This window comes from Psittacula echo, assembly GCF_963264785.1.
Source record: "Psittacula echo genome assembly, chromosome: 27".
NCBI classification, from domain to species: domain Eukaryota; kingdom Metazoa; phylum Chordata; class Aves; order Psittaciformes; family Psittacidae; genus Psittacula; species Psittacula echo.
This window is the reverse complement of record NC_137762.1, coordinates 1180178-1196714: the sequence shown is the minus strand read 5'-3', so window position 1 is coordinate 1196714 and position 16537 is coordinate 1180178. Positions and strand designations below refer to the sequence as shown.

Sequence of the window (16537 nt, the reverse complement as noted above, 5' to 3'; positions counted from 1 at the left end):
GCTGTGGTGGTTTCATTTGCTGTGTTAGTGTGAGAAGTTAGAGGATGCTCAGGAAGGTCCTGAAAAGAGCAGGGTGATTCTGGCTGCTCCAGGGGCAGGGAAGCTGCAGGAGCAGAGCTGCAGGGAGGAAAGGAACACAGATGTTGTCTGCTTATGGAGGGGAATTAGCCAGAAGGTGCTCCATGAACCTTTGCATCTACATGGGAGCCCAAGTGTTGGTTTGAATCCAGCTTTGGAATGATGTCTGGTTGGAGCTCTTCCTTCAGGCACTTTTCCTGTCCCTGCATGCTGGAATCCTGCACCATCAGTTCCTTTTTGCTGATTCCTTTTCTCCCCCTTTTCTTGGTTTTATATGAGAAGATTGTGAAATGGATTTCAATGCAGGACTGGAAACAAGTGTGTCGGGACAGGGTAGAAACCCATTCTTCTCTTCTTGCTCAGCTGATGCTCTCCCCCACCCCTCCTCAAAAGAAAGGATGATGCCTTCAGTTTGACAGTGCTTGTCATTAAATCCTTCAGGACCTGCAAATCTCTGTCTATTCTACGGGCACTGGCCTCATTGACAGTGCAAGTCAGTTTAAGCAGTGTGAGGACGTGGTTTTCCACATATAACTCCAGCTTTACAAAGCATTGACTGCCTTTCCATGGGAATACCTGGAACCAAGCTTCCTTTTGACTCTGGTTGTTAAGATGCCTTTGAAATGTCATTTATTTCTCTTCTCATCTCCCCTTCAGCAAGAAGAGCAACCCAAGTACGAGGACAACATTTACATGTACATCTATTTCGTTATCTTCATTATCTTTGGCTCCTTTTTCACCCTCAACTTGTTCATTGGTGTCATCATTGACAACTTCAATCAACAAAAGAAAAAGATAAGTGATCTCTGTGTGCTGCTCAATGGGGGAGCTGGGACCTGTTAGAGGGATGTTGAGTCTTCAGGCTGATGGGTTTGCATGTATGAGGTACCTGCTAAATGGCCCGACATCTCTGCTCCCTGTTCATCCCAGACGAGGTAGAGGGGATGGGGGGGATGTTGTGCAATAACCAAGGTCTTTGTAGGTTAAAATCCTCTGCTTTCCTTAAAGGAAATCTCAGTACACCTTGGGTATTAGCATACGTTAGTTCAGTCTGAAATAGCTGCCACCAACTTCCCATGTGGCAAGGATCCTCATGACTTAGCTAGGATGCTTCTGCTTTCCCTCCTGGTGCAGGAGCTGATTGTAACCAGTTTTCTTTTGCCCCTTTACTTTGGAGGTCAAGATATTTTCATGACTGAAGAACAGAAGAAATATTATAATGCCATGAAAAAACTGGGCTCAAAGAAGCCTCAGAAACCCATTCCTCGACCTCTGGTGAGTATGTTAGAAAGGGAACTAAAGGAGCAGACTTTCAAAGGAGCTTTGGCTCCAAAAGCATCCTTTGTTCCGTCTCACACTGGACTCCACGTCACCATTTCTTGTCATTAGAATTCAGGTATTGTCTGGGAAAGGTTCAAATGCTGCAGCTGAGGTTGAGGGTAATCAGTGCACGTGACTCAATCTGCATACCCTATCTGGCTGAGAGGTTATAGAGTCGGAGGCCTCTTGGCGTTAGTGGGAGGGAGCTTGGACAACTAGATAGCCTTGTGGGTTGCACTGATTGAGAGCTAAGCACATTTCCTTGCATGTGATACTGCTGTGGATAAGGCCTCCTGCTGCAAAAGAGGCAGTTGAAATCCAATTCAGGTACGCTGCAGTCGCTCAGCACTGCAAGGTGGAGCTGGCTGCTTTCTGCAGTGGTGAATGGAAGTACATCACCCTGCCTTTGGTCCCAACAAAAAGGAAGATTCATAGGGTTGTGGTAGCATGTTTGGGGTGTAAATAATGGGATTTTCCTGCCTTTCCCATAAGCAGATCGAATTGTGGCTGGAGTTTGCTTTGAAAGCTTCATCAGATGCTAAAAACTCCATGTCCTCATCCTTGTTTCCACCGTGAATCCTTTGTTGACTCACTTTGTTCCTTGCTTCTCTCCCGTTGCACAGAACCGCATTCAAGGAGCTGTCTTTGACTTTGTCACTCAGCAAGCATTTGACATAGTCATCATGATGCTCATTTGCCTCAACATGGTCACCATGATGGTGGAGACAGACACACAAAGCAAGCAGATGGAGGACATCCTTTACTGGATCAACCTGGTGTTTGTCATCTTCTTCACCTGTGAGTGTGTGCTGAAGATGTTCGCTTTGCGGCACTATTATTTCACCATCGGGTGGAACATTTTTGACTTCGTGGTTGTGATTCTGTCCATCGTGGGTAAGTGTGACACGGGCTGGAGGTCTCTGAGTGCTAGGCTTGGTGTTTGCAGAGTAGAGCACGGGCTTGCCTTAGGAGTGCCTCCAGATCACCTTCAGTGTTCTCTTTGTAGCCTTGGGAAGAGACCTGGGGCAGAACTTGGCAGCTTCGAGTCCTCACTAATGCACCCTCCTCCCCCTGTTCTGGTTTTCAGCTCCAGTTGTGTGGAGGGACCCAGGTGGCAGCTCCTCTCCCTGTCTGCACTGCAGCGCTTCCTGCCTTGCTCTTTGGGTTTCAGTTTGGCTGGATGTTGAAGCAAGCAGCTGCCTCCAATGGGTTTGGGCTGTTCTTAGTGGCCAGTCTGTAAAATAGGTGTAACCTGCTAGGTACCAGAGGGTCCCTCACAAAGCTCTGCCCAGGCATAGTGACAGAGGCTGACCTGAGGTCTAAAACTCAGATCTAGGCTTGTCTGATGCTTCAGGTAATCCACCTTACACATCCTTAGCCCTTTCCAAATCAGAGTCCATGGCCTGACTCCCATGGCAGAGTTGGGCTTCGAGAGCTTAGCTGCCTCCGAGAAGCAGCTCATCCATCCTTATCTAGGTGCAATGAATCACTGCAGCTGAACCTCTGTCCCCCTCCATTTAGAACTATTCAGGCAGCCAGAGCATGTGGCTAAGACCTGAAGATGCCCAAAGTGAAGCCTTTGATCGGTGACCAAGGTGTCCAACCCCTCGGCTAGGTTCAGAAGCAGCGGCAGACTCCTGTCTCCATTGTCACACTTGTTCCTTCTCCTCTTCTTTAGGAATGTTCCTGGCTGAAATCATCGAGAAGTACTTTGTGTCACCCACTCTCTTCCGAGTCATCCGACTGGCTCGCATTGGACGTATCCTGCGCTTGATCAAAGGAGCCAAAGGAATCCGCACCTTGCTTTTTGCCTTAATGATGTCCTTGCCTGCCTTGTTCAACATTGGCCTCTTGCTCTTCTTGGTCATGTTCATCTTCTCCATCTTTGGCATGTCAAACTTTGCCTACGTCAAGCATGAGGCTGGCATAGATGATATGTTCAACTTTGAGACCTTTGGCAACAGCATGATCTGCTTGTTCCAGATCACCACATCCGCTGGCTGGGATGGCCTGCTGCTGCCCATCCTCAACCGGCCTCCTGACTGCGACCTAGACAAGGAGCACCCCGGGAGTGGTTTTAAGGGGGATTGTGGGAACCCTTCTGTGGGGATCTTTTTCTTTGTGAGTTACATCATCATCTCCTTCCTGATTGTGGTCAACATGTACATTGCCATCATCCTGGAGAACTTCAGCGTGGCCACGGAAGAGAGTGCGGACCCGCTAAGTGAGGATGACTTTGAGACCTTCTATGAGATCTGGGAGAAGTTTGACCCCGATGCCACCCAGTTCATAGAGTACAGCAAGCTCGCAGACTTTGCTGATGCTTTGGAACATCCTCTCCGCGTCCCAAAACCCAACACCATCGAACTCATTGCCATGGACCTGCCTATGGTAAGTGGAGACAGGATCCACTGTTTAGACATCCTGTTTGCCTTCACTAAACGTGTCCTGGGGGACAGTGGGGAGCTGGATATACTCAGACAACAGATGGAGGAGAGATTTGTGGCATCCAACCCTTCCAAAGTGTCTTATGAGCCTATCACAACCACGCTGCGGAGGAAGCAGGAAGAGGTTTCAGCGGTGGTTATCCAGAGGGCTTACAGGGCTCGCTTAGCACGACGGGGCTTCATCAGCCGAAGGCCCGTACCCACAAAGCTGGAAAACGGGGGAGCAAACAGGGAGAAGAAGGAGGGGACCCCATCGACCGCATCCCTCCCGTCGTACGACAGCGTAACCAAACCTGAGAAGGAGAAGCAGCAACGGGCAGAGGAGGGGAGACGGGAAAGAGCCAAGAGGCCCAAAGACGTCAGGGAATCCAAGTGTTGAGCCGGTGGAATCGTACAGGTCCGACTGTTTGCAAGCAAAAAGGTTGTTTACAGACTTCCTGAGATGGAAGAGCTGTGGAGACACTTACCTGAAGATCTTATACCAAACATAGTCTGCTTCCTGTGTGACAGCGTTGCATCTAAAGCAGTGAGCTCCCACCTCTTGAAGGGACCCTTTGCAACCAACCAGTTAAACACCCCCAGAAACAAGGATTAACAAAGGATTTTCTCTCGTTTGGGCAGGTGGATACTGCATGTTCCACATCAGTCAATGCAACTTAGGACAAACAAGCAAACTAAACCACACACTCCCCCCCCCCCGGAACCAAAACCTGCTGCTGGGATTCCTGTATTTGTCCAAAGCAGCCCCTAAAATGGATTTGATTTCCCTGTTTTGTTGATGATTCTTCTGGAAAGAACCCCCCCAAAGTCACAGTGTTCAAGGGTTTGTTCCTGCAAAGCTAGGTTTGCATTTAGTGAAGCAGCAAAAAAAAAACCATAAAACACACAAAAAAAGAGGAAAAAGTTAAAACAAGGAGAACAAAAAAAGAGGCAAAACAAAGCAGCAAAGCCCCATTTAACCCAGGCCCTTCAGTTCTCATCGTTTCTTTGGTCTTTCTTAGTTCCATTCTACTTTCTCCATGGGCTTTACTTGGTTTGGGAGATGGGGTCATCGGGTACCTTCAGCCTGGGGCCAGCTCAGGTTGATTCCCCCCCCAAAAGTGCTCGTTCAATGCATGATGGCATGCCGTGACCAGGGACCATGCATGAGGAACCATGAAACCACGAGACACAATAACCTGTCCACAGCAGTGTGTTAAGCCATAAAGTCGAGGCACTCCACTGACAAGGTACCACTGGGTTTGGGATCTAACAAGAACCATGCCCTTCACCAGTACCTCCCAGTTCTTAGCGCCCTTTCCTAGGGCCACCAGTAGGAGACAAAGCAGAAGTACAGCGAGGAGATGAAATATGTGTGTGTGTGTTTAATACGTGTCTTTTTATTTGGGTTTTTTTGCCATCTTTTTGCACATTAAAATAGAATAACCAAACTCAATGCTGCTCTGGACCTCATCCAAGGGGAGATGATACAACCTGAGAATGGCTTCTACTGTGTCACTAAACCCAAGCTCTAGGGCTTCAATCCCAGTCCATTTGTACCCTGCATTTAGCAGTAATATTCTTCCTCAGCCTCCATCCTGCAGCGTAGACACTTTGTGCTGGTAGAGATAAGTGCTAAAGGAAGTCCTGTGTTATCTCTGCTGGTAGAAACATGGGGAGCTTCCCCACAGCAATGCCACTTGTGGGGCTGGGGGACAGGGATGTGACTCGCAGCGGTCCATTGTCCCATGGCCGTCAGGATTCCTGCTCCGGGTGGGATGCTGAGAGGTGGCTTTTGCAAACCCTGAGCCCTTCCTCTCCCTTGGGAGCAGGGAATGGCACAGGAAGGGCCACATCCCAGGGCTGAGACCCAGCTCCTGGCTGCCTTCACCTCCTTCCCATTAGTGCTTTCATGGAGCGGCGCCCACCATGGGATGGGCAGGAATCGGAGCTACCTCTTGCCTCAGTCTCACTGCAGCAGTAACTTGGTGCCACAGGAACATCACGAGCCAAATCCAGGCGTTGCTTTTCCTCCATGACCAGGCTGAGCCCTCCCCCAGCTCCCGTTTTGCGGTGTCCTCATCAATACCCAGCCCCTGCTCTGCTTGAGGGGTTTCTTCAGGGCCAGCATCGGGTGTTCCCATAGGGCAGGGCAGCAGCGCGAGGGGTCGGTGCTGCTCACCTCCATCGGGGATGCTGGGGTTGAGCATGGACCACAGGAAGGGTACCCAGAACAGCAGGAAGCAAAGCCCCTCGATGGCAGGATGAACCTTGGTTTGCATCATCCACAACCCACAGAATCCGAGGAGTCACTTGAAATCCCAAAGGCCAGCAGGAAGCCACCGGTGCCCCCGGCATCCTCCATGGCAATGGAGCAGTCCTGCTGCTCCCAGCACCACAGTAAGGAACCTTTTCTATCCCGTCAGCTCTTGCCCCACTCGCTCCTAGGACGTGATGTGTAATATAACACGGGAGAACCCAACAACCTCCATACACATGTACAGGCTACATTGTAAAACAGCACAAACCGAGGCAAATAGCTGAGAAGTGTGGTTGAACTTTTTAAAGATACTATTATAAATAGTGTAATATATCCTTTTATTTTATCAGCATGCCTTTTTGTAAATACAAAGAACTACAAAAGAAGTATAGAATGGCTTCTGGCTTATGCCATTGTCCATGGTTATCCTTATTTTTTTAATACCTTTCTGTTCTCCTTCGACTTTAGAGCCAGTGACTGTCCCCAAAGGCAAAAAGAGAGAAATAACCCCCTGTTCCCCCCAAAAAACAGCTTTTAAACAAAGCTTTATTGCAAACGGTCTTTGCAACAGCAAAACTCTCCATTTTTGGGTTCCAATGTGCAATAAGTTGAGCACTTCTATGCAAGATTTGGCTCAAGTTCATCGTTGTTCTTCAGCTGGGCTATTGACTCGTAGGTGAAGCTTGGTGCGTTGAAGCGTTCGTGCTGGCCATTGCATTCAGCTACTCGATTAATTTCCAATAAAAAGTCCCTTCAAACTCTGGATATAGATTGGATTTCTTTACCATCAAAGCTGGGATAGAGGCAGGAGGCTGCTGGGATCAGTTGGCATCACTGGGATGGGATGGGAGCGAGTTCTTGCTTGGTCCTTGTGCTCAGAGCAAGGTTTTGGTGGGGGTTTGGGTGGGTTTTGCCCCCTCCATGGCCTCCCCAGGGTGAGTTTTCCATCAGGTGCTGAGCAATGGGGCCACGTCTCTGTGGCCTCGATGGGAGGAAGGACAGAGCTTTGCTCCAAGAGCACAAGGGCCATTCGTGGGATATGGATCCTGGCGTTGTGGGAATGAAGCAAAGGGGGTGTTGCCAATGCAAAAGATGGAGCCAAACCTCCAAGGAGCTCTTTAGGCTCCCCCATGTCCAAAACTGGGTTGATTTGGGATCACGTTCTTCCAAGAGCAGACGGGAGGGGCGACAAATCCCAATTCCAGCCGCTTTATTCCCTACTCCTGAAGCAGGGAGGCCAATGTTGAACCAACCAAAGGAAACTCAACCCATGATAGAGCCCACACTTGAGTTGGAGTCGAATTTGCTGCTGCAAACAAACCCCCGTGAAAGCTCAATACTGTGTATTAGAGGTTGCATGGTGGCTCCTCGTGATCTTACCCAACATGATGAACAATTACGTTACTCTAAGCCAAAAGACAATGAAATAAAGGTTACCCTTTTCACTCCACGAGGGAAGGTTGTCTTGATGTTGCCATTATTTGCATCCTCCTCCCTTTCCATCTCCCCAAGGCATTTTAGGGTGGTTTTAGCTGGAGTATGCAGAGGAGAGCAGAGTAAGATGCAGTGGAAGCTGCTGGAAGGGAGCTTGATGTGTTCCTTGGTGCTGGGCTGTGTGAGTGCCCTGCTCTGAGCTGCCTGCACTGGTCCATGGGGACCGATGCTGTCAGTGGCCTTGGGCATTGTGATGTGATGGGGATGTGTCCATGCACAAGGGATGGGTTGGAGCTGGATGAACTTTAAGGTCCCTTCCGACCCAAGGGATCTGTGATCCTGTGATCTAGAGCCACCAGTGAGCCCGTCCCCTGTGAGGCCATCACATCCCTGTTGGCTTCTTGCTTTCCCCATGCATCCAGTGGGGTCCCCCATGGAGTGACAAGGGCTGGTCCATGGGGACCTTACCCGTGCTCAGGGTGCAAGTGTGAGGCCCTGCTGCTCAGGAGGGCCCTGCACACCCCAAGCCAGCATCAGCCCCTCCAGCTTGTCCCACTTCAAAGGGCTGAGCAGGGCACAACTCCAGGTATCACCTCTGATTTAACCTGAGGTGGTTGCAGTGGCTGAGGGACCACCTTGGAATGAGGTTTCTTACTCAAGTTTGGGCCCAGTTTGTTCCAACAATGTGGGTTTTGCTGCTCAGTTCAGGCCAGGTCGCTGCACGTAGTTCTGAGCATGAGGGTGCAAGAGGATGCTCGGACACCCCATCTGTGAACCAGGTGTCTCCTTCCCTACCTCACAGGGGTGTTGTGAGGCTCAGTCAGTGGCTGAGTAATGCAGTGCTGAGCTGGGAGCACCGAGGGATGCGGGGGGTGACAAAGATGCTGCTATTGAAGTGCTCCTGACCCAGCATCTCCCCACAGAGCTCCTCTCCCTTTGCATACCCTGTTCATGACGCTGGCGTTGGCCCCGTGCTGGTCTTACCCTTCCCCTCCTCGGTCCTGTCCTGGTTTACATGGAGAAAGGAGGCTGAAGGGAGGGAGGAGGAAGGTGGTGAAGCAGCGGGCTGGGGGTCGATGTCTGATCTTTGCGTTCCTTTGTACTGTACATCTTTTTACTTTGGAATTTGCAATAAAGAGGGATGTCCATCTTGTTTTAACAACTGCTCCTGCCTGCCCTGTCGTTCTGTTCACTTTGCGCGCCCCAAAGCCCTCAGCTCAGACAGGTCCTAGAGCAGAAAGCAAGAGCATCACTTGGGGACCTCCAGCTTCTGTGGGTTTAGGGCTATCACACACATGTATCTCTATCAGCACCGTGTGCCAGTGTTCAGATAGCTGCGGCTTTCCCTGGCCCCATCAGCAACACGAACCCCATCCAAGCCTCCCCATAACACACAGCCTGTGGGTTTGGGTTACTCTGCAGATGTTCTTTGGCTCAGAAATGGGTACGAAAAGCTAAAAGTGCAGTGAGATACAGGCCAGGAAGGGAGCAAAGCCTCCAGCCCATCAGCACACCCAGCTCCTGCCTTCAGGAAAGCCAAGGTTATCACTCAGAGCACAAAGCACCTCTGCAACCACACTCAATCAGGTCACTGGGTTGTAATTAACCTCTGCTGTGAATAATGAAGCCAAGGTGCTGCCTCAGCACAATGACCCAGCAGAGGGGGTTTATTCCCTCCCTGTGGCCGAGGGAGCTCGGCTCCATCTCTGGCACCCAGGGACAACCAGGAGCATCCCCAGTGCAGCTGGAGGCGGTGGCTGGTGGACATCCATCTCCAGCAGCACCCAAGCCAAGGATGGGACCCTCCCTGCCCCGAAAAACACACGGGGTCGGTGTCTGGGTCCCAGCCCCTCCAATGAGGCTTTATTGGGCCCCTGTTTCGGGAGATGCTGCTGCTCGGGCTCCATCCCTGTTTCAAGCAGCGTCCAAGCCCAGCACCCAGCAGCAGGAGGACACGGCAACAGCGGCGAGGACGGTGGAGACCAGGAACCCCCCGAGGATGCCCGAGGCCACGGGCACGACCCAGCCCAGGAGGCTGCGGGTGTACGGCGGGGGCGGGCGCCTCTCCACCACCAAGTCCCCGAGGTCCATGCTCGGGGCCCGCCGGCCGCGCTCCCTGCGGCGCCGGTCGCCCTGCAGCAGGAGCGTGGAGCGGGACCGCTCCGCGGCGCGGCCGTAGCCCCTCACGTTCCGCAGCAGCTCCAGGCTCCGGTCCTGGTTCAGGTTCTTCCCCAGCTCCCGGGCGATGTCAAGGCGTTCGATGCGGCGGAGCCCGCGGGCCAGGCGGTCCCAGGTCAGCGCCTCCCCCGCTCGCTCCAGCCAGTCCCGGAGGGTTTCCGAGCATCCCACGGGACCGCGCAGGTCCCGGCGGGGCCGGGAGGGGATGCGGTTGTTCTCCTTGGAGAGGCGCTGCAGCTCCCGCTTCCCCAGGTCATCCGGGCCCGACAACAGCAGCCGGAGCCGGAGGCACTCGGACGGGGCTAGCAGGTCGGCGATGCGGCTCATGGTGTGGCTGCCCACGTTGGCTGCCACCGTGTCCTCGCACCGGCTGCCCGCTGCCAGCAGCAGCAGGATGAGGCCCACGGGTACCAGCATCGACCGGGTGCTCGTCGGCGTCAGGGTGGCCCCGGGACGCAGAACCTTACCCCTCATCTGACCTCACAAACTGGAGTGTTCCAGTGAGGCGTTCCCTGTTCCCCGGTGCATTGTCCCATGTCACCGCCCAGGAGTGAGTGTTTCCTGTCCAGCTCAACCCTGTGCCGTCAGCCTGCATCCCCGACAGCATCCCTGCCTGCACCTCTGATAGCATCCCTGCCAGCAAGCCTAAAGCATCCCTGCCTTCCCTAACTCACTCTCCTAGGGTTTAGGTTCCAAACACCTGCAGCACAGGGACAGACCATCTTGGGATGTCCCCACCACCCTCTTCCCATCTCCCAAAGGCCTCTCTGAGTCAACAGCAGCAGTTTCCATCCCTATGGAAGGAACCCACTTTCCGTCTCCCGCCCCAAATGGATGGAGCAGGGTCGAGTTGAACCAACGCGGGTTTGCTCAGGGACTGGGTAAGGACCCATAACCACGAGGTGGCCCCGCACACCACCAGCACACCCGCTTTATAGCAGGGTGCGGATAAAGCCGGAGGAGGACGGAGCCTTCCTCCCATTTCCCAGCCCATCCATCCTCCGAGTAATTTATTCATAGCTCCATAACCTCAGGGGTCCCAATAAGAGGCTGGAGCTGCTGCATTGTTCCGGATGCACCAGGGCCAGCACAAAGGCTCCAGGCACCTACCGGCCAGGGATGCTACCACGTCCCCTATGGCATGGGGATACAGCACTCCACAGGGCTGGGAAAAAGCCACTTTTCCCTTTATTTCCATTCATAACAGCAGCAAAAGGTGAGAATCCATCCCTGTGGCATGGCCAGGGTCCTGCAGGGATGGAGGGGACCTAATGGTAGGTGTCCCTGCTCATGGCAGGGGGTTGGAGCTGGATGAGCTTTAAGATCCCTTCATCCCAAACCATTCCAGGCACGTTCAGGTAATCTCTTTAATACTGTGTAATACTTTTCTTCTTAAAATACAGCATTTTTTGAGGTAGACCATTACAGCTCAAAAGCATTTCTTATTCTTTCTTCTTTCTCAGCCATTAATAAGCCATGAATTAAATACTTTCATGTACAATATGTTGCAAAATGAGGTAGAAATGGTTACAGAGAGTGTACAAATATGATAATAATAATTAATAATAATAATAATAAGTCTTCAGGAACCCAGGACCACTTTTTGGAGGAAGAGGAGGGGAAGGTGACTGCCCTCCCTCCGTTAATGCCCTTTGCACCCATGCACGTTCCAAAGGGAAACTGCACCGAAACAGTGGGAAACTGCACCGAAACACTGGGAAACTGCACCAAAACAGTGGGAAACCATCCCAAAACTGGCCAACGCAATGGGGGGAGCATGTTCTGCATGTGCAGACCCTGAGGTTATAAGGGGAGCTGCTCCAAGGTGGCCCCAGAGCAGTTACATCCCCAGTACAACATAGAGCAATAGAAGAAAGTGATGAAGTGAGGAGCTGGTTTAATTGGAGACAAGAAATGAACCCCCTGCCCTTGAGATGCAAAGGGGGGGTCCATGGGGATGTGCAGTGGGGTCATGCTCTGGGTGATGCATGGTGCATTATGCATGATATTGGTCAGTGAGGGGGAACCCACACTCGGCCCAAAACCTGGACTGTTTTGGGGGGGAAAAGTGGTTTCCTGCAACTCTGTGGTCACCACCAGCCTCTGCTGGGGCTTTTTGGTGCTTGGAGGATGGTGGGAAGCTAAAAACTCCTTTATTTGCCATAGAAAGGGAGCAGAAGCCTGACCCAAAAAGTGATGCCCCAGCTCCCAACCTACGGCACGGACACTGCCCCTTGAGGACACATTAGTCCACCAAATGCTACGAGAACAATGGTAACCCAAAGGAACTCAACTCATGGCATAAGAGATGTGAAAAGCACCCAAAATACATTCAACTTTGCTCTTTGTAACAGCTTCAAGTTTCTTTTTGTCTCTTCCTTTCTTCCTCCAGCCCTTTTGGAAGCAAATGCAATGAAGCAGCTTTGTCCCAGGTCTGAAAACTCTTTAAAAAGCTCTTTTCCTACCATAAAAAGAGGGTTTTAAACACATTCTTTTCTCTTTTTGTTGAGGTATTTCTTTTCCTGAGTAGTTCAAAAGCAAAAAACAAACCCAAAATCACTACATACCTTACAAAAATAAAAACCCAAGTCTAGGAGGTCCATCTACAGCCTTTAACTCCAACACCCCCCGGTCTGTGGCTTTCCCCTCCCCATTCATTCCCTCCTGGATCATGGCTGCTGGTGCCATGGGCGAGGGGCTGCTCTGCTCAAGACGCCCGAGGTATTCCTGTTGGGAACAATCAATCAAAGGGATATCAAAAGGAACAGTAAGAGTCAAGCTGTTGGGTAGCCGAGGCTGGAAAAGCGGATGTGGAGGCGTCTCTGGCCCCGCATCGCTGCGCCAGGGATGGATGGACGGGAATACAATAAATAGGTTATCCTGAGTTCAGTGGGCGCCGGAAAACCAAGGAGAGGAAAAGCCTGGCCAAGGCCAAAGGAGTCGGGATGAGGCTTGGTTATGCAGAACCAGAGCCTCTCCAGACCCCAATGCAGCCCCTCCAAGCGGTCCCAGTGCCTTGGGATGGAGCAAAGGGTCCATGCCGGTGCCCCACGGCATCAGTGCCTGGTGCCGTACAGTTTATCCCATTCCAGGAACAAGTCCAGCTCCTTCTGGGAGGCAGCGGGGCGCACCTTGCAGAACGCCTTCTCCAAGTCCTGGTAGGAGGGGGGCTGGAGCTGGCCCTGCAGCCCGTGCAGCGCGGTGGCCCCGGCGCGCTGGCACAGCTGCACCAGCTCGCTGCCCGAGAAGCTCTCCGTGTGCTGCACCAGGGAGGACATCTCCCGCTCGCTCAGGCAGCAGCTCTGCTGAGCCAGGGCGTGATGGAGGATCTGCCTCCGGGCCATGCTGTCCGGGGGGGAGATGTAGAAGCGCTTGGCGAAGCGCCGGTGCGAAGCTTCATCCATGGTGCCGGGCCGGGAGGTGGTCCCGATGACAACCACGTTCTGCTCCGATGAGGTAGAGACGTCGTCCAGGTAGGAAAGGAGCTGGGACTTGATGCTGCTCACGTCCTCGCCGGCCCGGGCCAGCAGCAAGGCCTCAGCCTCGGTGATGAGCACCACTGCGGGCTGCCGGCAGCTGGCCACGAAGAACACGGTCTGCAGGATCTTCTCCGCCTCGGCTTTCCACGTGGAGAGCAGGGCTGTCCCGCTGAGCTTCAGCAAGGTGGAGCCCAGCTGCGTGGAGATGCAGCGGCTCAGCAGCGTCTTCCCCGTGCCGCGGGGACCGAAGAGCAGGATGGTGCGGGGCGGCCGTCCCGCCCCAGTGTAGGCACCGGGGCGCAGGATGGGCCACACCAGCTCCTCCTCGATGGTGGCCTTCACAGAGACCTGCCCGGCGATGTCCGTCCACTGCACGGGCGGCCCCCGCTCCACGATCTTGGTGTTCACCAGCTCCAGGACCAAGGGGTCGACGTTCTTGGGCTGCTCCTCCACTGCCGCGCTGCTGAAGAGCGGGGCTTTGGGGGGCAGCCGCAGTGGGAACGGGGGCCCCGGCTCAGTCGCCCGCTCCCCATTGGCGAGAGGCGCATCCCCAGTGCCGTAGGGCGGCGAGACCATGCCCTTCATGGGCTGCCCGCTGTACTTGCCGCTGTGCTCCTCGGCATTCCCGGCTCCCGCCGGCCGCTTCCCGGGCTTGAAGGCCACCTGCGGGGACTCGGCGCTGCCACCGAACCCATTGCCCCGGCACTCGCCGTTGTCTGACAGCGGGTAGGGGGACTTTGGCTGCTCGTAGCTGTATTTCCTATACCTGCCCTCCCCTTCATCCTCCTCGAACGCCTTCCTCTTCAGCGCGCCGGCTGCCTCGGTGCCGAGGGGGGGCACGGCCAGTGGGGCCAAGCCAGCACCCTGGTACCCATAGCTGGGGACACCGGGCGGGCGGGCAGCGGGCGGCGGTGCCGGGATCGGGGTGGGCGCCGCGATGCCGGAGGGCAGGTAGGAAGCCGAGGGATGGGGCGGGTGGATGCTCCCATAGCCCGGCTGTGGTGGGTAGCTGCCGGCTGCGTAGTTGTACATGGGGCCGGAGGAGCCATAGCCCGGCACCAGGGCAGGAGATGGGTGCGGAGGCTGCAGGAGCCCTGAGCCATGGAGGGCAGGGGGGTGCGGAGGGGGCAGCGCTGCCGCCGGCTGGGTGCAGTAGCCGGAGGGTAAATAGGTGCCACCGTAACCTGAGGGATACTCCTGAGATGATGCGATCCCGGTGGAGCCGGCGGCGGCTCCTCCACAGGAGTTACCGGGATACATGGGATCGGCGAGGCCAGCGGGTACCACAGGGGAGCCGCCGAGCCCGATGGCCCCACCGCTGGCGGGGGGCACCACCCCCTTGGTGCTGGGGAGCCCATCGTGGATGGAGGTCAGCGGGTAGGAGCCGTCGGAGCCGTGTGCCCCCGGCCAGGGCTCCCCATCCGCTTTCTGCCCATTCACCGGCCCGAAGGCTCCATCCCCATAGGCGCCGAGCGCCGGGCGCTCGTAGGGCGCATCCAGCACCCCCGAGTACTTCTCGGCGTACCTCTTGAGGAGGTTGGAGGCCGTGAGCGCCGAGATGTCATCGTTGGCCCAGGCGTAGTTGAAGCGCTGGCGGGTGCTGGGGTAGAGGTCGGGTTTGTGGGCTGGGGACGAGGTGGTGGAGGAGACGTCGAGGTGCTGCTCCGGCCACTGGTTCAGGGACTGGGCATGCTCTGGTGACCAGTGCATCTTCAACAGACCTGTGAGGGACAGGAGAGCGCCGGTGACAGCGGAGACAGGGATGAGCTCCGGAAACCGCCCTGGGACTGGGCCACATCATGGAAGGGGTTGGGATGGAAAGGACCTTAAAGTCATCCAGTTCCATGGGCAGGGACACCTTCCACTAGAGCAAGGTGCTCCAACCTGGCCTTGAACACTGCCAGGGATGGAGCATCTACACCTTCTCTATTCTAAGCCATCCCAGCCCCCCAGCACCCTCACAGGGAAGAGCTTCCTTATCTCCAACCTGAGCTTCCCCTGTTCCAGCCTGAACCCATCACCCCTTGTCCCATCGCTCCAGTCCCTGATGCAGGTCCCTCCCCAGCATCCTTGGAGCCTCCTTCAGACACTGGAAGCTGCTCTTCTCCAGCCCCAATGGCTCCATACGGGAGCTGCTCCAGCCCCTGCTCACATCCCAACTGTGAACGTGTCTCAATGCTCCCCATCACCCCCCTTTGTGGGACCCCCCCATGCTCTAATGCCCAGCGCCTCTGGGGACGGCTGAAGCAGGAGCCAGGAGGGGACCTCGCGCTCCATCCATCGGCTCCCTCAGCCTTTAAGCCACTTTGTGGCCACCGCACAATTAGATTACTTAAGGCTTTAATTGACTTAGATGACATTTGTGCTTCCACTTTGGATATCAAACTTCCACAAGAGGATTTCAATAGCGGCTTTCCAGGGCTTGAGCCGGCCTCTTCCCTGCATTTACTGGCCATTATTAAAGTGCTCCCGCTAGATAAATGCTCAGCCTGCAGGAAAGGGCCCTTTTAACACACACAAAGGAGAATGTTGCCCATCCTGAGCCCGGACAGGATGGGCACAGAGGGATGGAAAGGGATCAGTGGGGCTTGGATGACTCCACGAGGAATAAGAATCCTTTCAAACACAGCTTTTTGTAAAGGGAGTGTTCCTGCTCTCCTTAGGGATGAAGGAGGTGCCACCACCACGACCAGCAAATCCCAGCCCTCAATGGCAGCATCCACACCCTCACCCTCACCCATTCCTCCTGGAGAAGGGAGAACCCAAGCCCCTCTGTGTCCCTCTTGTCCTGCATCAGGGAGCTTCCAAGGACACACACACAACAACGGGCGCTTCCATAAGGAACACCCAGCTTTTCCCTATAGCATGGATCGATCCCACTGCTCAGACACCAGAAGCCTGATGCTGGGAACTGCTTTCCTAAGAGCCAGCTGAGAGGACCACCATGGCACGGGCTGCTCCAGCCCCATCCCTGTGCCCTGTGAGGAGCAGGGGAATGCTTGGATCCAGAGCAAACCTGAGAGCAAAAGGACCGGGAAGCAAACCCGTCTCCATCCATCCCCTTTAAAGACGGGACGCATTTGGGAAAGAAAAAGCCAAAACCTCGGGAAAACCTGGAAGCACAGGCTGGGGGGGAGGGCTGTGGGCAGGGAGGACTTGTCATGGGCTTGAAATGGGATGTGAAAGAGGCGGCGGAGCGGGACAGATGTTTCAATGCTCCCCTTGGCAGTGTGAGAAAATGACTGTCCAGTGACCAAATGGCCGGGCCGGTTCCCACCCTCGCTGCTGCCCATTATCCCTAGGGATAGGGGGACAAAGGCGGGCAGGGGGGGCTGGGCAGGGGAGAATCCCATTGTTCCCGC

The 16537-nt window shown here is 54.5% G+C and overlaps 2 protein-coding genes across 2 annotated transcripts in view; one reads left to right on the top strand and one right to left on the bottom strand.

Annotated features, from left to right (window-relative positions):
* The window catches only part of SCN8A (sodium voltage-gated channel alpha subunit 8), a gene marked incomplete at its 3' end in the record, with an annotated part of 41657 nt that extends 37433 nt beyond the window's left edge, over positions 1 to 4224 (top strand). Inside the window, exons 24-27 of the mRNA XM_080635552.1 lie at positions 736 to 873; positions 1249 to 1353; positions 2022 to 2292; positions 3077 to 4224. Coding sequence (XP_080491678.1) covers positions 736 to 873; positions 1249 to 1353; positions 2022 to 2292; positions 3077 to 4224 — 1662 coding nt within the window. The remainder of the gene's footprint in view (positions 1 to 735; positions 874 to 1248; positions 1354 to 2021; positions 2293 to 3076) is intronic.
* An 8528-nt stretch (positions 4225 to 12752) lies between these two features.
* FIGNL2 (fidgetin like 2) lies at positions 12753 to 14885 on the bottom strand (the record flags this gene model as incomplete). Its single annotated transcript, XM_080635561.1, has 1 exon — positions 12753 to 14885. The coding sequence occupies one exon, from the start codon at positions 14883 to 14885 to the stop codon at positions 12753 to 12755; it is 2133 nt and encodes a 710-aa protein (XP_080491687.1).
* Between the last annotated feature and the right edge of the window lie 1652 nt (positions 14886 to 16537).